The 23854-nt window shown below is 30.8% G+C and overlaps 2 protein-coding genes across 2 annotated transcripts in view; both read left to right on the top strand.

Moving 5' to 3' along the window:
* LOC141531026 (cell adhesion molecule CEACAM5) overlaps nt 1-23854 on the top strand; it is a 252517-nt gene that overhangs the window by 137643 nt on the left and 91020 nt on the right. Inside the window, exon 2 of the mRNA XM_074248495.1 lies at nt 3587-3719. Within this exon, the coding sequence (XP_074104596.1) occupies nt 3587-3719 (133 nt within the window). The remainder of the gene's footprint in view (nt 1-3586; nt 3720-23854) is intronic.
* On the top strand, nt 13853-14732 carry LOC141531027 (uncharacterized). Its single transcript, XM_074248496.1, has 2 exons — nt 13853-14057; nt 14402-14732. The coding sequence occupies exons 1-2, from the start codon at nt 13856-13858 to the stop codon at nt 14611-14613; spliced, it is 414 nt and encodes a 137-aa protein (XP_074104597.1). The 5' UTR covers nt 13853-13855; the 3' UTR covers nt 14614-14732.

The raw sequence follows: 23854 nt of genomic DNA, 5'->3' as shown, positions 1-23854 counted from the left end.
TCGATTGTCACATAAGTGCAGTATCGTATTCTAAAATCATTTTTCTCTTCTTCTGATCTTAAGTATTGATTTTCACCAAATTGAGAAAAATTTTTTCTATTTCAACTGCTGAACTGATACACCGCAAACTTCCTGTAAAAAATTTTCTGACATCGCCAAAACACAGAATAAATATCAAGACATTCTTTTTACATAAACCAATCAATCTGGGCACAACGGTTTCATTGTCAAACAGATTGCAGGATATAATCGGTGGTTTTATTTTTTAAAGGGTGAAAAATTATCAGAAGATAAAAATTCTTTTGTATTTTTATATATATTTGAATACTGTGCCTAGCATTTGAGAATATCGATAACAACCCGAAGTACTTACCTATCAAGTGCAAAAGGTTGTCATTTTCGAATCTCTCTGGATATCCAGACAATCGACTTGAGACTATTACTCTCTACAATACAACAGTCTTTTATTTTGACACTTAAAAAGCTGTGACTTTGAGTGATTTTAGCTATTTTTTTGTATTATTTGTTTCTTTAACTATCGAAGAATTATGTCTATAACCGTTAGTCAAACTATTTATATAAAAAATATGAATATAACTTTTATATTACAGACAGTGAAGTTTACTCTCGAAACGTCAATTGTCGGATACATCAAGCACTTCACCTCAGTAAGATAGCTTCTCAATTCCCACTGCTTTTTATCCAGACAATAACATTCCCGTATATTAGTGCACTATCATCTTTTAACTTATTAAGTTATTCATGTGTGAGAAGAATATATGACAGTAACATTACTTGCAAACTTTTTTTACCACAATATTTATTACTTTTTACATTTTCATTAAAGAAACAAAAGTAAATTTAAAAAATATTAAACCGCTAGTTTATAAGTAATCTTCGTGGCACTAGGAACAAAGTTATACCATAATTTTTTTTTTTTTTTTTTTTCATGTTATAAAAATATTGTGTCAAGACTCAGTGAAGTTTATTCCTAGCGACGGAATTATACATTTGTTTGGAAATATTTTACAACTGGCATGCTGAGAGAACGAAAAATAATTTCACATGCGAGAAAAATTTTCTGACATGGATTGATATGTTCATATATGCCCATATATAATTTTTTGATCAAGGTATTGTTGAAAATATCCCACAGAGGATGCGCGATCGCTAAATAGTCCTTTTACAAAAATGTTATTTTTAAGATTTCAACTTTTAAAATAACAATCAATATTTTGACTCTCTAATGGAGCTTATCTGAAATCATCACGTATGCATATTTCTGTACATATTTTTAGAAATAATTAAAAATTGGAAAATTATGATGGATTCTATTTTTTTTCTCTTAGAGAGTCCGATATAGCCCCACATAATTAGGTCAAGTCATGTCAGAAAAGAATTTTACGGAAAATTTTTAAAAATAATGTATTTAAATTTATTAAATTTTATTGGTTATTTTAAGTAAGAATACGAATTCTCTTCTTCAAATCAAATATAAACTATTTAAATTAATTCAACCTATTTTTTGGACAAAAAATAAATATTTTTAATAATAATCAAGAAAATATTTTCTTGTGTGAGGAAAATTTTCTCAATTCAAGTATTATTTTTCTCAGTGTAATATCTACAATATGCTATGTCAGTGTACTATTATTTTCTCGTGACCAACCTAATGAAAAAAATATATATGAAAACATGGAAGCTAACGTATAAAAACTGTATAGCTTCGATATATCTAATTTATATGCATTTTCACCGAAAACGTACACCAACAATTTTTTTAAAGGATTGGCTACATGTTTGCATATGTATTCTTTTCATGAAGGGGGGGGGGTGACATCCGAACTAAGTTAAAATCCTGTCACGGATTTACTCGTTGACTAGTTATATCTTGAATTTATCAAGATATTTTGAGATCAAGAAAAGAATGATGTTGACTTGAACATATTTTTTTGAAGATTTTAAGCTTATAAAAGAAAGAGATGATTTTTTATACATATCAGTCACAAACAAATAAAAATAAATGTACTCATATTAATAATAATATCAACTAAAAAATATTCAACTCAGGTTTAAATACAAAAAATAAACATAGATGATTCTTATTAAGTATTTTCACGATCAAATGAATTTAAAAAGCAATGTCCAGTACTATTATTGATTTGAACCTTTTCAAAAATTCACAACATGTTACCAATTTGCAAAGATGAGAGTACCATTTTTATTATATATACTTGTGTAAAGCAGTAGAAAATAGAGTAAGTCGGTCTTGAATTCAATGTGCTACGCGACGACAGTTGACTTCTATACTAGGTACATTAGAAAAAGTTTCCAAACTTTTTTTAAAGTTTCTACAGCTCTACCTGAAAGTGCACGTTAAATTGAAAATATTTTAATTTAGTCTCCAACATTATCACATAAAAGATTCAATAATAAAAAATATTTTTATTATGAAGTATGATTTTAGATCTTTAAATATTCTTTTTTATATTTGAAGAGTTAGAAATGAGTATCCGTGTCATTTTTAAGGCATGTAAGTATGCGAGTAAAGACGAGTATAGCAAGTTGGGAATGAATCCGGGTCAATAGTTAAAATATAATTGAGTAACTATTAAGTGGCATTTTTTTATCATTGCTAGCTCAACCTAACACCTATTCTATGATTTCCTTTATTTAAATAGTATTCTAACAGTTTCCGATGCTACATATTTTTATAAGAATATGAATATGGATTAAGACTATATTATTTAGTTTTATCTTTTATTCTACTTTAAAATTCACAAAATATTTGACATTTTATAACAATATAAGCATTCATATACGTACGTGGATACATACATACGATCAAATATGATATTATTCTCGAAGTATAAGCCATCGATGAAGCTACATATTCAGTGCAATAGAATGGTACTCTGATATAGAAGCTATGCATGCCAAAAAGGTTTAAAGCATTGAAAGACTCAGAAAAAAATTGACTGCATTGTGAAGATAAGAAATTTTTTAAGATTTTTCAATTCGATTCCGAAGTCTGCACGCGATAAAATTTATATTTTTACATATTCATCATGTATTTATAATTCATTTTATTATTTTTTCGAATTCAGTCAATAAATAATACAGTTAATTTTTTGAGTAGTTAATTTATACAAATAAATATAAAAATCCATAAAAAATTTCGGATATTGCCTTATGTGTTCGACAGATGGAGCATAATCGCTGAATTGTCTCTTTATGAGAGACTTACGCTCAAGGTGTTTTAAAGTAAAAAAAGTTCTAAAATAAAAATCACTTATTTAACTTTCCTGTAAAACTTATATGAGATTAATTTTTAGTTTAGTTGTCAATTTGACCAATTTTTACCTACTTGACCATGTTTTGTTCAATACAATATGCAAAATAACGCACATATTTCTATATATCACAGAAATTTTTTCCCGTTTTATCAAAGCTCTATTTACTTAAAAAAATTTATACACATCAACTTTTTTTTAAAAAATCAAAGCATAATAATGCTTCATATGAGAATTTCATACCAAAGTTAAATAGAGAAAATTAATCTAATCAACAAAAATTTAATTTTCAGTCCCACTCGTGAATGTAAGCGCTGTGGAAGGTGGAGCTGTTGAGTTACCGTGTGATATTACTCCAATAGGATATGATGCCCTGCATATGGTCATGTGGTTCAAAGGTCATGCAGGTGGAACACCACTTTATACGTGAGTTAAAACATCATCATTTATGAAATTCAACTAAACTACGTAATCTGAAAAGTTTTTTAAATTGAATCTCTCGCATATTTTCTAATTAGTTGAGCTTGTTATTCGCTTTGGAATTTATCGCTTTCCAACTGATATGCTGAAATATTTAAGGATTACTACGCTCAATTCTGAAATTAATTAACTATATCAACGGATTCCAGAGAAATAGTTGTGTAATTTATGATAATTTTTTTCCCAAAACTCATGTAGTCTCCCGTGTAAAAAAAATTATTCAAAAAGTGTTTGCAGCTTGTAACATCAAATCGTGACACAATTACAAATTTTTTTTTAACAAAAAATCGAGAATGCTTTGAGACATGCAGAGTCTGGATTGATCGATAAATTTTGAGAATTTTGTAACGTTTTTCTAAAAAAAGTCATAAAACTGTTCGAGAAAAGTTAAAAAAAAAATATTTAAAATTACTTATTTTGAAAAATTTTAGACACTTCGAATAAGGGCTTCTTCCTGTGATACTTGGAAAGAAGTCATAACAGTGTTCAACAGTACTTCAAAAAATGTCTCAAAAGTTTTAAAAAAATATCTAAAAAATATTCAATAAGTGTTCGTAATTGTGTGACGTTTTGATGTTATGACCTGTGAACATTTTTTGTGCAATTTTTTTACACAGACTATTTTGTTCTCATTTAACAATTCTACATAACTCTATTTACAACAACCATCACAAAAAATGTATAATCTGCCAATTATGATATGCAAAACTTTGTTGTTGGCGTAAAATATACTTATACCTCCTTTATCCACAATAATAACATCGACGTGCCAGTGAGATTTAGAGTATGCCTCATAATCCGCGGTAAGCATGCAGCGACTACAACAATGGCTTCAAGAGCGCGAAACACAAACTTCAGTTCTATTGCTGGCAGACTTTAAGCAGAGATATTTTTTAAATAATTAAAAAATTATTTAAATAGTTTAAGAATATTTTTAGACAATAACCGTCAACACATTAAGTGTATATTAATCCTCCAAAAGGATACACAAGTCGGTACAACTCATTTACGTTATAAAAACTTGTTTATGTCTTATGTATACTCAGAGGGATTATAAAAAACAAAAAATATGACTAAAGACTCTACTACCGGGCTCAAATGTAATATGAGTTGAGATTAAATACATAGCAAAAATGTATATTGAACAAATAAAGACCAGAAAGAATACGATGTACAGCGAGAAAATTTTCAAGCGTATCATTCACGGAAAAAAAGTGATTCTAACTTTTTATCTACACGGGTTTCTAAGTTCGTATCTTATATTGATACACTTTTTATACTAAACATAGCATGTACTATAAACGGCACCGCCGTGATACAAAATTAGAATAACTTTTTTTCCGTGTTGAAAAACCGAGTTTCATATTAAATTTTTTCATTAAATAGTTATAATAGCTAATGGATAAATTATATATAAAATATAAAAATTTACAAGATACTTGTGTAGGTAAATTTAAGATAGAATCTCTTTAAATATAGCTCCACACTTAGCGAATGGTACTCACTTAAAATTTATTTCTTTGTGCACGAGATAGTGTGAGGATAATCCCCCGTGGCACGAGTACGAAGGTTTTGGCTCGGAAGATAATCGATATCTCGTTACATCATATCCCGTTCTCTTTCTCCTCTTGAAACCTTTCTATCCCTTCGATTTTTACAATTGGCTATGCTGTGGTAGAAATAACACCGATAAGACACTGAACTGATTCGTATGTGATTTTTTATAAAACTTTATTCATACATTCAAGCATATTCGTTCCGGGATATCTAATCAAAATCAGTATTTTTTATCGTTATCAGTATCAGTATTCAACTAATTTATAAGTAAATTATCTCTGATTATAAAATATTATTTCCGACCCTTTCGTTATTTAAAAATTTTTCTAAGCCCGCTTCTAACTCAGTTGATAACACCCGGATCGAAATAATATCATTAAGTAACATTGAATACTAAAAATAAAGAAAGCAATCCGGAAAAACCATCTTGTCCGAGGTGTGTCTTACATTATCTTCTTGAGACATCAAAAATAATAGTTATGGTGGAAATAAAAAAATTTGTCTGTTAAACTAGATGGCGTCTCATTCTTCTCAGGCACGTACAAATATTATGATGTTGAGTCACCAGAATAACTTTAGAGCTTCTAAACCCTCAAAGTTAACCTAGAAAATAAAACTTTGTAATAATTTGGCCTTAAGCGTCAAATGCAGAGGTTATGCCCTGCTTCCGCCTCAGTGAAGTTATTGATTCAGTCATATTAAATCAATTATGAAATTCATAATCTGACTGCGCTTGTATAATATAATAAAATTTTTATTAGATATATGCATAAATCTACATTATTAAGATAATAAGGAAAATTTTGTGACAAAGATAACCGTATTATAATTCTATAATTAAATTTTGGGCCATCATAAAAGAATTAACCTGAATTTCTCTTATTTTTCTATTTGATATTTTTGCTTTAGATAATTAAATTCATTATTTAAAAAATTGAATAAATAAGAGAAATTTTCTGACAAGCATTTTTTTGATAATTTGTTCAATAAATGATGATTAATTAAAAAGTAATATAAAATACACTTATCGGTTCCTTATTTTACTTAATAATGAATAATAAATTTGTATAAATTATAGAGGCACGTCACAACTTTAATCTCCAATATTTTTTTTTTTAGAATGGAAGTATAACAACAATATTAAATTTTAATTCACTTCATAAGTATGTACTTTAGCTATATATTGTGGTTGCAAATATCGAATAACTTTTGACCAAAAAATTTTTTTAAATAACTTATAAAAATGCTTCAATAGTTGGCATCATCCTAAAATTCGGTCACTCCACCGGTTGTTTAATTTATTTATTGATGATATTATCATGATTATTATTATTATTATTGCTACCACTATTATAGTAGAATCAATAAATACCCACAAACAAAATTTAAATCAATTGATTTTGTATTCATTTGTTACTTTATTCTCTATAACAACTAATTAATGCACATTCATAAAATGAATTTTGTTGTAGCAAATATTTTATTTATAACATAATCGGAGATAAATTTAAATGGTTTTATTTTCAAAATATAGAATTCTACTATCATAAGATATTAAATCATTTTTATCATTTATTCAGATAAAACAAATAGACATAGGGAAAGATAATCAATTGTTTCAGCAATAGAATTTTATATCTCTTCGCAATATGCACAGGCAATAAAACAATATGCATGCGTATTGTTCTATTCGATCACGAGGTCGTGGATTTTCAATGAATGTGCTTGCTTCGCAATTTTTCTAAAGTGCTTCAAGTTAACAATGCGAAGAATTATCAGCCAGAGGAATTATAAACAAAAGACATTCATTATTGAACCAGAAAATGTCAATAAACGATTCATTAATGTGAAATATTACGGATTTGCGGTTTAATTGTACACTATCTACTGTACTAATATTAAACGAGTTAATATGACTCGTTGGCGTCATTAGACTAGGTCAATTACCAATTAATGAGATATCCAATCAGTACTTTTGATGGTGCTCATTGTTAGGGAGATTAGGGAGATCAATATTTAAGAAGTATGGATTTTATTTAAAATTATAAATTTTCGGATAAAACCAAAAATATGCAGCCTAATTTTTCTTAAATTTTTTGATTCTTCAATATACTATAAATTATTTGACATTATTAATTAATATAAAAAAATTTTCAATCTAAAACATGATAGCTTATTTCGGAATAAGTATATGCAAATATCTATCAATGAAATATAATTTACTTTTGACGGTAATACTAAGTACCCAGCTTTTTTTCCCATTACAATGTAACCATTCCTCATTTGATTACAATATTCTGCGAAAATATACTATTAATTACATTTATTACTGATAAACTGAAAAAAAAATTTTTTTTCAACGTTTCGTTTATTTTTTTTCTATGGGAAGAAATCAGAAATATTACCATGGTATTTGATTTTTATGAAGAATTAAACGAGAACAAGGTTCTAACGCAAAAAAAAAACCTTTGAAAAAAATATATATATAATGATACAATGTTTTCCTTTACAATTTTTTCCAGACTAAAAAATAAAATTTATCTCTACTGCTTTGATCCTGCAGAAAGAAAAACAAGAAAAACTGTTAAACAAAATTATTGTTTTTATCTGTTTTTATGTGTTCAAAGTTAAATTCTTCAATTACAAAATAAAATATAAATACATTTTTTTTTAAATATTTTTTCATGTCAAAGTTACAATTTATACGATAATAATTATTATCTTGTATTACAAGTATTTCCATTTATATTGAGGATATTATAGAACTTAAAACGTTAATCTTTGTAGTCGAGAAAGTTAAATTCTACTACAAGTCTGATAATAATCATGAAGGACCATAAACTTCTCTCCCCACAAACGATAAGCGTTCAAAGCTGTTTGGCAACTTATTAAATTTTTGTTTGTCGCTGAGGTTTGTTGGTCTTTAATTCTTGTAACTAATCGTATAACTGAAACAACTTACCAGAATATATCTACTTTCACAATCTGTAACATACTTTATATATTTGTAATTTTAAATATTATACACAACCTGTAATACTTAAATATATTCAAATATATTCAAATATAAATATATTCAAATTCGAAAATAATGCTGTGAAGCGGGAAAGAATAGGAGTTACGGATAATCATTACATGAAGCGTTCCAACATTCACGTAACAGGATATTTTTGTGAGAAAGGTTTGAGAAAGGATTAGGGAGAGGCACTTCTTAATGTAAGTGTATAGAATATGCGAGAAAAAATTCGAATAGTTCGGATTGGGATTATATAATATAATTTAATTAATTATATAATATATTTACAAAAATCTTTTCGAATTTAATATTATTATTTGTATAAAGATATGTAACATCTCGTTTCTGTAGATTCTCACTCTACATAAAAAATTATTAAAACTTTTATAAGATCCAAACTGGCTGAGTTCAGTTGAAAATACGTTACTACTATCATTTTTGATCAAGTTTGCATGTGACATGCAATTTATGAATTCTAAGGAATTCATTTACATCAAACTCAACAAATAAGTACTTAACACATTTCGATAATATTTGATAACTTTTTTCGCATCTCTAGTAGGACAAACATTTACTTTTCTTTCAAAAAATGCTAATTTACTCGGCTCATAAGTTATTTATAATCTAATTTACAAAATTTTTTTGCTTCTCTATAAAATATAGAAGGTTGAAAATAACATGAAAAATATTCAACCGATAAAATATGTATATAGATTTAAATCTCACTGAACATTAATTTTCTTTAATCAAAATATTTTCATAAAATATAAATAATAACTCTTTTGTTGTCGGTATTTTTACGCTCCTCGAGTAATTTTTTTTTTTTTTTTATAAAAATAAATAAAAAGTATTTTGTATTTCTGTTGAATAATCATTTTTACGCTCTTGCATTAATCCTAATAGCTATTTAAGTACGATCCAATACACTTTTAAGAGAAAAAAAAAAAAAAAAGCCGACAAAAAACATGTGTACACAAAAAAATCGATCCGCGTCCCGAGAGTAAAGTAAGGGTAACCTTTTCCTGTAAATAATGCTCCGTCTTTCTGCAACAATTAACTACTCAACCCTGTTATTTATCGGGTGATCTCATTAAGGAAGTATCCAAGCTTGGTGGGCATATTGATGTTATATAGCTACATGCATGCAAAGGAGCACTAATTATAACATACCATGTCTCGAGAAGAGCTAGATATGCGAAGCACGCTATAATCAACCCCTCGCACTACCACTTTGAATTATGGATTTACCATCGATCTTCTCTACTTGTTTTGTCTATGAGTATTTGGGTTTTATTTCGCTAATTTACTGTGTTAATCACAAAGCAAACATCCGACCCGGTTGTTTTCAAGCAAAATTGTACTGTATATCATTACCGAAGATAACATTACCCAAGAAAAAATATTGTGATGATCTGATATGTACATGTATTTAAAGGCATATCAGAAAATTTAATATGGCCTGATACAGTCTGATATTTCCATATGCAAGTACTCATTAGTTTTGATATGCCTATATGTGGCCTGATATAAAAATTGACCATAATAGGCTATATATAAGAATATAATAACATATCTAGCTTGATGTATCTTGATATGACTTGATATGAATATGTTAGGCTTGGCCTGGTCTTATATGCTCATATCTAATTTTTTGTTCAAAAATAGTGTTTCAAATGTCTGACGGACGGCGCATAATCGTCAAATTGTCTTCTCACAAGAGAGTTAAAAGTCTGAAGTAAAAGAGCACGTTTGATGTTGCTTCATAGTTTAATCAACTACTAAATCATTTTTCATCTACAATGGTATGATAATTGATGTAAACCTTTAAAAACAAAAAAAAAAAACTTCCCGCTAATTCCGTATCTAAGTGCTTAAAATTGCACCGATGACGTTTTTGAATCTCCGAGCTCAAAAAATTTGTTAGGTTTCATATTTTGTAAAATAGAATTCTTCACATCTACACTTTAGTCGTTGAATGAAATTAAATAGTACTTATTCAATAGACACTAGTTAAATATCTATATTTATTAGAACCTTCCCCAGCAGTCTCTCTAATCCCTTACCCAAAGTTGTTTGTTTAATTTCTATATCTAAATTTCAAATAAGCGAATATATCACCATCGAAATTTTGGTGTCATTAAAGTACTCTGCAACTAATCAATTTCAATGCATATTATACACTAAAATGTGTGCGTGTGTGTATAAACATAAATATAAATTATATGGATTCCTATTAGACCACAGTCTCTAATTGGTTAAACTATTATTAAATCATCTTTATAATGAAAGGTTGCATTGAAAATTGTTGAATATCGATGGACATGATAATTTATTATCTATTATGCAAGCCATTTCGTATAATTGTTTACCAATGATATTTTCCCACTTGATAAATTATTCTGGTATTTTAATAGTCTATCCATTTATATAATAACTAATAACCCTAGGTCTCGATATGCTCCATTAGTCGGAAAATCAATTTTTGATTAATGTTGATAATTTCTATTTGGATATTATAAAGCTCTTATTCAAGTAATGGATTACTTTCACAAACAAAAAAAAATTTTTTCTGTCAAAAAAAATTGTTCAAAATTTTATTTTTTTAATAAAATATTTAATAAAATTATTATAAAATTACTTTCGTGTTTATAAATGTTGAAAAAAATTTTCTCAATGTGATCGGCATAATGCAAAAAAAAATCATTTATAAAAAAATATATTTGACATAAGGTAAAAGGTCTAGTTAATCTTTAAGAGAACCAGTTGATGCTTTTTTTTTTTTTAATTAATTTTTATTCAGAGTCGGCTTTAGCTGCTGTGGTCATACCGTGGACTTTAACTGTTGGGAGTAGTACGTTGGGGTCTCGGTTGTGAGAATCTTAACGTACCCGGCAAGGGTCAAATTTCAACCAAGCTGGTTTCTAAGGCCAGTGAGTTAGTTCGAGTGCTCTATATTTGACCTACCTTTGACCACTCGGCTAGCGTCGCCGGTTTGCATATTATTCTCAAGATTCAATTTTTCAGAAAAAGTTGTTATTAAATTTTGTGGGTCATGATATATGAGAACGTGGGTGTCGATATTAAAATCTTCTTGTACTTTTTTATTGTCTTAAATTTTATAATTCTAAATTTTATTATTTGCTATTAATTTCAAATCCTTAAGAACTTTTGTATATATATTGTAAAGATAAAAAATCTAATATCTACACTATAAAGCTAAATTCCCCCAGCTTGAAATCAATACGTAATAAATTCTTTTACCACGTTGAATTCGTGAAATTCTTAAATTAAAAATTTTACATCTTCATCGAAGAGTTTTTTTTTTTTTTTTGATTCGCAAGTTTCTTAAATTAATATGAACTGAATAATTAGAAACAAGAGTAAAATACAAAAAAAGCCTTAATTCATACTTCAATTTTCTACAGACATGAGCCAAATTTTTTCACAACACGTTCAAAGCTCTTCAATTTAATTTTTAAGGTTCAGAATTAATCACAATCTCAATATTGATAAAACTATTAGTAATCTGACAGACAAGAAGTAATGGGCATAAGTAGTTGCTGTTTATTGGTAGAATGCTTTGTATACATCACGTAAAAGTTGATACATGTGAAAAGCACGGTGCCATCTCAGGAAATTAACATAAACCACCATACTTTTTTATTTTCCTAAGCAGGCAGAGTCTATTAGTTTTATGTAAAAAAGAATTTAATTCCATGAAAACTATATAATTACTAAAAATGAATAATTTATTTAATTAAATATAATTTCTAGTTATATTCGACAAAGTGAAAGAAAAGTTTTTAACACGCCACTTCACTTAAGTCTTTCATCAAGTCAACTGCACACCGCTAATCGATAATTATCAGCTATAAATACGCCGTAATTAATTTAAAAAAAAAAAAAAAAAAAAAAAAAATAAGATTAACCCCTGAATAAAATACAATGATTATCCTACAAGCGTTAATAAATATTCCGATAAATAAGAACCTTTGTCTACCCTTTTCTCTATACTCTGTATTTTTTGCCCTTACGGTTGTTCCTATCTCACTTGATTAACATCGACTGGATCTTGTAGACGGCAATACTTTACCTTTGTCTTGGATACCGTTTGCATTACATGGTAAATAACTGGTAACAACTACTAGTTTTTCTTGTTTAACTTACTTACCATAGAATACATTTTTCTCTCTTGCTCACTCACTCTTACTTTCAGTGTCCTACTCAGTCGCTTAACCCTTTATCAACGCAACCCTCCCTCTTATATTTGAGAACCGATTTCTCGAGCGCCGCTATAATCAAGAGAGCTTTCACTCTATCGGGTGGGCGGAATGGGCTCGGCTAGTTGGATAGCGTGCAAACCAACTGAGACGGTGATGTCGGCATGTAACCCTCTAACCGCTATCACCAACACTGTCATCTCATGAAATAGATCATGAAATAATATTATGCTACAGACATTGCATGATGCGACTTAAACCTTCAAACTTCATATGATGCTTACTTTTCATTTATTCATTCATTCATCTATACCAATGATTATATTATTCTTTATTTATGTTTAAATTGACTCGTTTATCAACACTTTATGGTAAGTTACTATTATTTTCAAACAATTTTCAATTTAAAAAAGAAAAGATACATTATTGTTTGCTTATTCAAGATTTTTAATAGTTGGTAATAACAATAACTATTTCAATCTATTTTTTACTTATTTATAAGTAGTAAGAATAACTGTAATTCACAGAAAAAAAAACTGTATTTCAACAAATATCAAATGTAAAGATCACAAAAAAAAAATTCAAAAAAATTATTCAAAATTCAGATATTTTTGTTGCGTTGTTACTTAAAGCAAAATGAGTACAACCTTCTACCTTTTCAATAGAGAAATTCTCAAACTCATATCTAAAACTTGTCATTCTAGCGTATATTATGTTACATGAATAATGTGGTACAAATAGCTAGGACAGCTCTTTGATAGATAACTCCGATCGATATATCTATAAGTTCTCAAATTTAAAAAACAACAGGAAAAAAACAAATATACTTTGAATTGATCTGACTTTTTATACGCTAAAATAGATGGCTTAATAATAGCTGTTTAAGTGCTAAAATATTTAAATGATCATACATGAAAACTGTTTTAGTGAATTCCCGTATTATTGAAAATCAATGATAAAGTATTATAGGCTACAACAATCGCCAATTAAAGTTACTGAGAGGTAATATTTGAAATGTAATAGTTGAGGTTTTATTGGTGTTATAGAAAACAAGGTAATTATCCTTCGTGTCTCGCACTTCGAGATTACGAAGGTAGTATCACTACTTTTATGTTTCAAACCACAAGTTCAGAGCCTAAGAATTTGATTTACGCGCGGCTACCGGCACCTGTGGCGCCACCGCACTACTTTTTCTCATTCATTGTTTTTGTGTTACACAGACCACACGTTTAGATTCAATCGCGTTATAAATTTTATCGTTTTGAGTTTATTATTAAATATTAAACACGATGGGCGGCAAGAAGAAGAGATCACGGAGTCGAGATCGTTCTGAGGAAAGAAGTAATTCGAAGAGATTGCGTAAACTGGAGGATATAATGAGTGGCATGCTGTCTAGCATTGCATCTATCCAACAAGCCATTACGACAAAAGAATTGCCTGAATCATCCGAAGTGGATGACCATGAGTCTGTTGAAGATCAATTGGATGAAGGTAAATTGGATTTTTATTAAATTCAAGAGTAAATCTCTTGGCCCGAGAGGCTAGTTTATATCATTGAATCAGTATACCCGAGAGGTTGATTCTTTGGTAGTGTCCTTTTTAGGCGAATAATAAAGGAATCTACTTAACCCGAGAGGCATAATAGATTCTCATATGATAATCTTACTTTGTCTGGAAGATAAAGTAGAGATAATGTTATTTTAATTACCCGGGAGGTAATTAAAAATGTAAACAAATCAGCTAACTTCTAAAATAAAATAAACAAATATATTGGTCCGTGCATACGAGTACCAAGTTTTTATATCTCTTGGTTTTCTGTCCTTTTTTTTTGTCAGGTGAGGATGGGAATCGTGAGCCTGCTATCCAAGACGAGGGAAAAATAAATGATACTCCAGGTTCAAAAGTCGTGAACGAACCAGAGGTACCTGGAGTCTTAAAAGACGTGACGAATAAGCAACCGCCAGTTAATTCTGAGAAAGATGTATCAGTTGTCACGATTGATGAGTCTGTGACTCAGACTAAAGAAGCTGAAGCTGAAGTTCCCTAGGTTTTGGAAGAAGATACTCTTCGTATTTTTGGAGAGGAACCAATCGGTGAGGACCCAAAACTAGTATTACATTCAAGTATTGCCAAGAGGTGGAAAAAATATCTCACGGATGGCTTAACTAAGGAAGTTAAAGATTCCTTGTTAAAAAAATATCCGCGTGCAGGTGAATTATCTTTCGAGGCTCCATTGTTGAATGAAGAGGTTATGGGAAATTTGAAAGATTCCGCCCAGAAGCGGGACAAGTATTTTTGTTGGACACAGCAGTTGGCTGGGTCAGCTTTATCTGCTCTAGCGCCCGTAGTGGCATCACTTGCTCCGTCAAAAGACGCTGAACGCATAGGCATGCTAGAGAAGGTTTGGGATGCAGCTAAGCTTCTTATTGAGATTCACCGTTCTCAAACGGTGGCTCGTAAAGCATGCATACTACCAACTCTGTCAAAACAATGGGCAACAGCCTTGGAAAAAAGAGTCACGGATAAATTCCTATTTGGAGACAAATTAGTCGACAAAGTAAAAGAGATCAAAGCAATGGGAAAAGTAGGAGATGAGATAAAGCAACAGCCCCCCAAGAAAATTACGGCTCCACCTAGCTCTTTAAACTGGAAAAGCTCGTTGAGCCAGAAGTCGGTGTCTCAATCGAGCTTGAAACCTTCAACACACAGAAAACCACCGACTTCGAGGAACCAGATGAGACAGCCGGCGTACCAGAAGCCAGGCCAGTCTCGCCACTCGAACCCGCGGCCACAGAACCGATAGGAAAGGACGTAAGTATAATAGGGGGACGTTTAAGTCAATTTTTGGAGACATGGAAAAAAATAACGGATGATATATCCGTGATTCAATATATTAAAGGCTATAGGATACCCCTCAGTTCGTCTCCGATTCAAACTTGTTCTCCACCTATAAGAGTCTGGACACCTCACGAGTCTACACTGATTCAGGTAGAGATTGATAGATTGCTGATGATTGGTGCCATTATTCCAGCAGAAGCAGTTATTGTTCAATTTTTGTCACCCTTTTTCCTAGTTCCTAAGTCGGATGGAAAACAAAGGTTTATTTTAAACTTGAAAGAGCTTAATTCCTTCATAGAAACGGAGCACTTCAAGCTGGAGGACTTTCGATCGACGTGTAACCTACTAGAACCTGATTGTTTTATGGGTACCGTTGATCTCAAAGACGCGTATTTTTTGATACGAATTTTTGAAAAAGACCGAAAGTATCTGAGATTCATCTTTAATGGCCAATTATACGAATTTGTATGTCTTCCTTTCGGGTTATGCACTAGTCCATTTGTGTTCACTAAGCTTTTAAAGCCTGTTATAAATGATCTGCGGTCGCGTGGCTATTTATCGGTGTTGTATTTAGACGACTTCTTATGTCTTGGTAGATCAATGGAGGAATGCAGAGACAATATTAAACAAACAGTTGATTTACTCAATCGTTTGGAGTTTATTATCAATCAGGAGAAATCATGTTTGATTCCTAAAACTAGATGTAAATACCTGGGGTTTTTACTAGATTCAATCACTATGAAAGTTGAGTTGCCTGAAAATAAGAAGTTAGTACTATTGTCTCAGATGAGAATCTTTAAGAAAAAGAAAAAATTCAAGATCCGGGATTTTGCTCAGTTAGTTGGATTATTGGTAGCATGTTGTCCGGCAGTTGAATACGGGTTATTGCATTGTAGATTATTCGAGAGGGCTAAGGTTCGGGCCTTAAATAGTAATGGTCATTCGATGCCATGATGTCAATGCCAAGATTTGTACAGAGAGATTGGGACTGGTGGATGAGGGCCATACCGCTAGCTAATCGGACTATTAGAGAGTATAAATTCATAAAGACAATTTTTTCGGACGCTTCATTGTCAGGCTGGGGAGCATTTTGTGAGGGTAAGAGTGCTAACGATCTCTGGGACGAAACAGAGAGAAGTCTTCATATCAACCACCTAGAGTTGAAAGCAGCGCTTTTAGCACTGAAATGCTTCGCAGCAGACTTACGGGACGTCGAAATTTTGCTCAAAGTAGACAACACAACTACCATGGCCTACATTAATAGAATGGGTGGTGTACGGTTTGCTGACTTGCATGATCTAGCCTGTGAATTTTGGAGTTGGTGTGAGGAACGAAGGCTGTGGGTACACGCCACCTATATACCCTCAAAGGACAATTGCGAGGCAGATTACTCGTCTCGTATTGATAATACGGACACTGAGTGGGAGTTAGCTGATGCTGCATTTGATGAGATCACGAAGTGTTTCGGGACTATGGAGATTGATCTTTTTGCATCGCGCATAAACTCTAAATGCCAGCGATACTGTTCATGGCGAAGAGACCCCGAGGCCTTTGCATTCGATGCTTTGACAATTAATTGGACCCAGTGGTTTTTCTATGCATTTCCCCCCTTCTCTCTGATTGCTCGAGTAATTAAGAAAATAAGAGATGACAGGGCTGAAGGTATCTTAGTCGTACCTTTTTGGCCCACGCAAAATTGGTTTCCTACCTTCCAAAGATTGACTGTGGGCGACTGGGTTTGGTTCAATCCAAATGTTAATTTACTTGTTTCTCCTTGCAGGTTGAAGCATCACCCGTTGTCATCGAAGCTTACGCTGGTTGTCGCCAAGTTATCAGCCAGGCGCTCTTAAGAAGAGGAACTCCAAAGGAAGCAATTGATATTACAATTGCGTCTTTGGAGGATTCAACATTAAAGCAGTATAACGGGACCTTAAATTTATGGTGGCAATGGAATGAACAGGCTTCGGAGGATCCCTTTGAAGTGTCGGTCAGCAAAACCCTCAAATTTCTATCGGAAAGATTTGAGCAAGGAATTGGACACAGTGCGCTCAATGCAGCAAGAGCTCCTCTGTCGTTGATATCGAGTATAAATATTGCTAACAACACTTTAGTCACTAGATTTATCAAAGGGACGTATAAAATGCGTCCTAGCTTACCAAAATACCATTCTACCTGGGACGTGGATCCTGTCTTGGAAAAATTAGCCTCACTATTCCCATTGGATTCTTTATCCTTAAAAGATATTTCACACAAATTGATAGTGCTCCTGGCTTTAGGTACTGCACATAGAGCGCAGACACTTGCCTTAATCAAAGTGGCTAATATTGAGATTTTGGAGTCAAAGATTGAGATTCGAATACCGGATAGAATTAAAACAAGTCGACGAGGGCTACCTCAGCCCTTGTTGAAAGTTCCTTTCTTCATAGAAAAACCAGAACGTTGTATCGCCAAGACTCTAATTAAATACCTGGAAATGACTAAGAAACTGAGAAAAAGTACGGACACCTTATTCATCTCATTTAATAAACCTCATGGTCCAGTCAAAAGTGAGACCATAAGTCGCTGGATAAGGGCAGCGCTTATATCATTTGGAGTGGATAAGAGATTTACCGCGCATTCCACAAGGCATGCGTCAACTTCCAGGGCATATGAAAGAGGCGTTAGTGTGCAGGAAATAAAGAAGGTTGCCGGTTGGTCCCCAAAGTCTCAAACATTTGCGACCTTCTACAAGCAACCTATAGAAGTTGGATCTGATAACTTCGTCTTATCAATTTTATCAAACAAGTAGATTAAAAATAGACATTCACAGTAAACTAATTTTTCTCTATTATACTGATGATTGTCCAATACACTTTGCCCAATACATTAAATAAACATTAAAAAAAAAACAAGGAATATAGTTTTCTACTTTTCCTTTTAAATGTTACCTTTAAACAGCTACCTTCGTAATCTCGAAGTGCGAGACACGAAGGATAATTGATTGATCAAACGAGGCCGCCGAAGTTTGATCTGAATTATCCGAGTGTCTCGCACGAGAGATTCCCACCCAACTGCCATCCGGAGATACCCACCCGATTATTAAAATAGGAAAAAATTAGTTAGCTTTAAACTAGATGAGAAAAAGTAGTGCGGTGGCGCCACAGGTGCCGGTAGCCGCGCGTAAATCAAATTCTTAGGCTCTGAACTTGTGGTTTGAAACATAAAAGTAGTGATACTACCTTCGTAATCTCTCGTGCGAGACACTCGGATAATTCAGATCAAACTTCGGCGGCCTCGTTTGATCAATCAATTACAAGGGAACCACAAGTTAGTGAGAAAGTGGTAAGGGTTTACTTTTGGAAATAACCGGTACGGGATATAGTGAAACTAAAATCGCAGACACACAGATTTGAACACAGAATTACGATGGTGGATTAACCACCGCGGGGCTTCATGACTGAATTTATGCTGGGCGTTAAGAGTCCGATGCATCGCTAGAAAACCGCATCAACCACTGAGTCCTGTGGCTTAGCGGAAGGCTTTATTCATACCAGGACACCACATTGGTAAAGCTCCTACCACAAATTATCCTTTAGATTTTTTATTTTTCTGCGACACGTGTACTTGGGTTAATTAATTATATTTATTTACCCATCATTATTTGCTTGTAAATAACAATTACTAAGGATACATAGTTTTGCATATTTCTAACTTCCTGCTAAGAGAATTTAATATTTTCAAGTTAGGAAGTTATTCGTCTTACCCGGTTTTTCGAAAATCGAGTTTTCAACGGTTGACGTTTTAACATCCTCATAGTTTTTAGTGTAGTCTATTTCTTCGAAGTACTCTCTGTTTTATGATTTTTTTTAAATACTGCACCAACATCTTCCATTACTAATAATCCTGGGAAGACGTCAAAATTAATATAATCCTGAACATCAGGAAGAATTCTCTTATCAATTGGGTTCCTTAATAGAACGCCCGATGGATTGATCGGATATCCATCTCTCATTCTCAATGAACCTTTCATATCTTCGAAAACAATTTTCTGATTGTAATTTAATTTTATAGAAAGATTAAACTTAACTTTCCGAAGTGTATTAGTTACTTGGAATAGACAAAAAAAAACTATTCTCACTTACTTCATCTTTGTCTTAATTCAAATTTAAATATCATTGTATCGGATATCGAATCAAGTTGTATATTTAGGATATACTTGTAATTTGGTCTTAAATAACATGAAAAACTAAATTAATAAAAATAATGATCAAATGAAAATTAAGTAGGGTGCAATGCCCCCTTTCTTTACAAGAGATTATTATTTACAAGTGAAAACAATTATTTTAATGGTTACAAAATATTAAATTTAATTATAATAATTTCTAAGATATTACTCTAATTGTGAAATCGAGATGATATAAATATTTCATTTTGAAGGGATTATTTAAATTTTAATACCTGAGTAAAATACGATCAGCGAGAAATGTAAAGTAACAAAGTAATAATTGAAGTAAGTCTAATTTATTTATTTATTTATGTTATTAAAAAAAATATACAGATCAAAAGAAAACTGAACTTGATATAGTACGTTGTTGATATCCGAGCACAGTAAGATTGAATTTTATTCTAAAATGTCTTTCTTAGTGAAGCTCTTGTACGAGTGCCATAGGCGTTAGTCTTCTCCGCCAACCCTTAGCCTGACCAGACTACTCATAATACTCGCTTTGATCTTACTCTCATTGAGGGCCTTTTTCATGCCACATTTTCCAGGTAAAAATAAGTCAAAACCACAGCGTGTCTCTCTTTTACTGCTTCTCTTTAATTTATATTCTTACACATATAGTGAAAAGAGAAGTAGATTAATGAACAATAATGAATGATTGATAAATGTGAGTATAATTTTATATGGACATTTAGATAAAATAAAATATTGTCTTAGCATCCAAGTAGCTATTTTTATGACTCATAAAATAGAATTTTTTATTTAAAGTACCATTTAAAACAAAAATTAAAAGTTGAATAAGTGGTTTGATGATTATTCTCAAAGCTTTTTTCATTTTATTCTCATACTCAACAAGCTCTCGTGTATCATTTTATCGTCACAAAAGAACAAATAACTAATTGCGTACTACTGTTGAGCATTCAAGTACTTTTTGTTCACTCAACAATTTTTATTCATTTTGTTTTCACAAAAACATTAACTACTTTGACGTGGCAATCTCATTACAAACTTTAATATCTCAGTCAAATTAAAATGAAACAGCTAACAATTTATTACTATGAACATTTGATTTTTGTGTCACTAAAAATTTCATTTTAATACCGTTAAAAGTTTTAATTAAACTTTATAAAATTGCCTTTACTTATCTTTGTATATTTGCGAATCATACTAGAAAATTCTTTAACATTAGAGATTTAATGATTTTAAGGAGGAAAATGCGTGTAGAAGGCCGTTTTCATGCTGATTTTCATTAATTTTTTTAAGGTACAAAAAATTAATATTATTTATTGAAACTATCAGGTTATTTTATCCATATATTCATGAGTATTATTCCGTTTGATAAATTTTAATATGCCAACATATATCCTGATATAAAAATCACAATAAATTATTTATTTATTTCTATTTATAACCTAATATAGTAATACATGACAATCTCAAGCCATTTCAAAAAATTGGCAACATCAGAAAATTTTTTCACGGGATCACAACACTTATTTAGTCAATGGAGATAGTAGAGATAAAAGATTAAACTTTAAATGAAATGGTTAATAAATATTAAAATAATAAAAGTGGCGATTGTAGTTATCAGAAAAGCATATATTAAAAGAACGGTTCAATAAATATAAATGTAATGCAACAAAAGTAAAAGTAAATCCGGTTTTTTTTATTTGTTTAGAATGCAAATTAAATACAAAAAGTATTGTTCAAAAACGAGACTATATCACGAGAGTGTATAAAACAAACAAACAAGCAAACAAACGAAAAAATATTTTTATGCATGCAATTGTTTCCACGAATTTTTATTAGTGAATATAGGTGGTTTTTTTTTCTCCCAGTACAGCGATGATTTTTCATGAATACAGAAGAAGGGATACTGCTCGTGGAACTAATCCCATTAGTTCAAGTGGCAAATCCAATCGGGAACGAGAGAACGTTTCTGCTTGGCAATAGTTTGAACCACTTGACCTCACGTACATTATCCTGCAGCAGTAGAGAGTCACTATTGAAAGTCATGAATGGAATACTGACAATGATGTGCTGTATACTGTAAGCGAATGATACTCAGTCACGTTACTGAGGATACAAGAATCACAATAAAACACCCACTATCTACAAGTGATAGTAAGAGCATATAAAGTGTATCAAAATTATTTCATTTAAAAAATATTACTTCCGTTAAATAATCAATAATTCTCATTCAGGATCGTTAAAATTAAGAAATAAATAAATTATCAAAAATTAGATAAGTTTACGATTTTAAAAAGTAAAATTATCAAAGTAATCGTATTAAAAATCTGGTCCTAAATTACGATGTTACAATTAAAATTTTTCCTACAATTTTTTTTAAGTGCAAGTATTTTGCAAAATCGTGGTTTTTTTGTCAATACAAAAAAAATTTCGTAGGTTTATTTGATTAGCGCCTGCGCGGAATCATCGACAAGAATCTATTAAATTAAACGCTGAAGTTTACAGTTTGATTCATTTTTTTGAAATAACCAAGCTAAACGTTTAGAGATTGACAACCAACAGTAATTAAAATAAAAAACTTTTTACAGTGTGAAATATTGCAACAGAGAATAAACGGAGTAAAACAAAATTATTGTTACAATTGTAGATCCTCTTATCGACTCAGAAATTCGATATTTTCGGTAATATTAATAGCCAATATCATCAATTCTATTCTCGTTGTAAACTAGTCAGAATATTTGTTTTACATTTATCACTTAAAATACCAGCATATATTGACGTAGTATTGTATCGAGGATTATCTACAATTCAATGTCAAAGTTATTGATATCGTTTATTTTATGTTGATCAGATCATCGTAAAATACGCAGTCTAAACATCCACAATATCCTTATCATAACAAATAAGTTATAATGTTTTACTGTATGAGTTTTCAATAACCAAATCATTTTTAATCGTCGTGATTACAATTGAATAGTTTGTTATAAAAATTTTATTTTTATTTAATACTCTGAAATTTACACTTATAAATTATTTTATATCACATTCAAAAAATCTGAATTTTCACTAAATTTATAAATATATAACATCGATTTTTATTTGTTTTATTGATGTATTTATTTTCAATTAATCAATATAAAGTATATTTTTGAGCTCAAAAACATCATAAGTGCAATTTTAAGCGCTTCGATATGGAATTAGCGGGAAGTTGCTGTGATGGCCTTTAGGGTTAACCGTTTTTCCAAAATTTTTTTTTCAGTGCAGCATATAAATATTTAAAAAATATATTATTTTTGAAGCTGCTCAAATCCCTGCAGAAATCTTGTGGCCTTTATTATGTAGGTATCTATTTGATGATGCAATATCCACTTTCGCGTTTATTGATCTTCTAAAAACAAATTTATAACTAAAAAAAACATAAGTTATACCACACGATATTGTAGAATAGATAAAATTTGTTGGCGTATTATAAAAGATTTATTTATTATCAAAGATGAGTTATTATTCGATGATTTATCCGTACGGTATGAAGCAGATTTTTCAACCATTAATACATGGTACATTGACACAGTGACTGCTCTTTAACACTGTATCATATGTTCATATATTATATTTATGATCATGAATCACATAACACAACTATAAATATCATAAAAATAGGTGTAGTCAGTGAAAAGGTAAGATGACGTATGACTTAAGTATATTGGGACGTCCGGTGGAAAGCGATAATACCACTTTGACCTACTTACTTCCTGACGAAGAAACTATAAACCAAATGATATATATTTTCGGACGGGTAATCAACACCTCCGCTGAGCCTAGTCGCATAGAGAAACACATAGAACACGCAAAGAAATAATGGGGTTATAGTGCCAGCGAATCAGACTCAGTGGGAAGTAACTGGTACGATAAAAGTGAGAAACACCCTCACAAGTGACGCGTTTAAATAAACGTTTTCTTTTCACTGTCGAATCCTTTGATCCATTCAATTTTTTTTTTTTTCCATAAATCTCAGTCATTCTGTGTATACTTTTTTTCATCTTTTATCGTATATAAACGTACAGTGAACACAATCATTTTTCACCTATAAAAATCTATTTATTAAAAGCACAATGCTACAAAAATATCTAGTCTCATGTTTTGGTATAAAAATTTTCTATGATACGATTTAGTTTTATTTTTAATACGTTTCGATTATTCCAGTTTGATCGAATGCTCTTTTTATTTTTCATTGTAAGCTCTTATATATTTATTAATTTAAATGCTGATGGTCAATGTT

Source organism: Cotesia typhae, unplaced genomic scaffold (genome assembly GCF_013202065.1).
Source record: "Cotesia typhae breed Kobodo isofemale line unplaced genomic scaffold, CoteBio_Ctyphae contig_5, whole genome shotgun sequence".
Classification (NCBI taxonomy): Eukaryota; Metazoa; Arthropoda; class Insecta; order Hymenoptera; family Braconidae; genus Cotesia; species Cotesia typhae.
Note: the sequence above shows the minus strand (reverse complement) of the source record. Positions and strands in the feature narration are given on the sequence as shown.

Excerpts from the sequence above, each read along its gene's own strand:
- LOC141531027 (XM_074248496.1), top strand. The coding sequence starts at position 13,856 with ATGGGCGGCAAGAAGAAGAGATCACGGAGTCGAGATCGTTCTGAGGAA. Across the intron at positions 14,058-14,401 it reads TGAAGATCAATTGGATGAAG|GTGAGGATGGGAATCGTGAG; the intron begins GTAAATTGGATT and ends TTTTTTTGTCAG.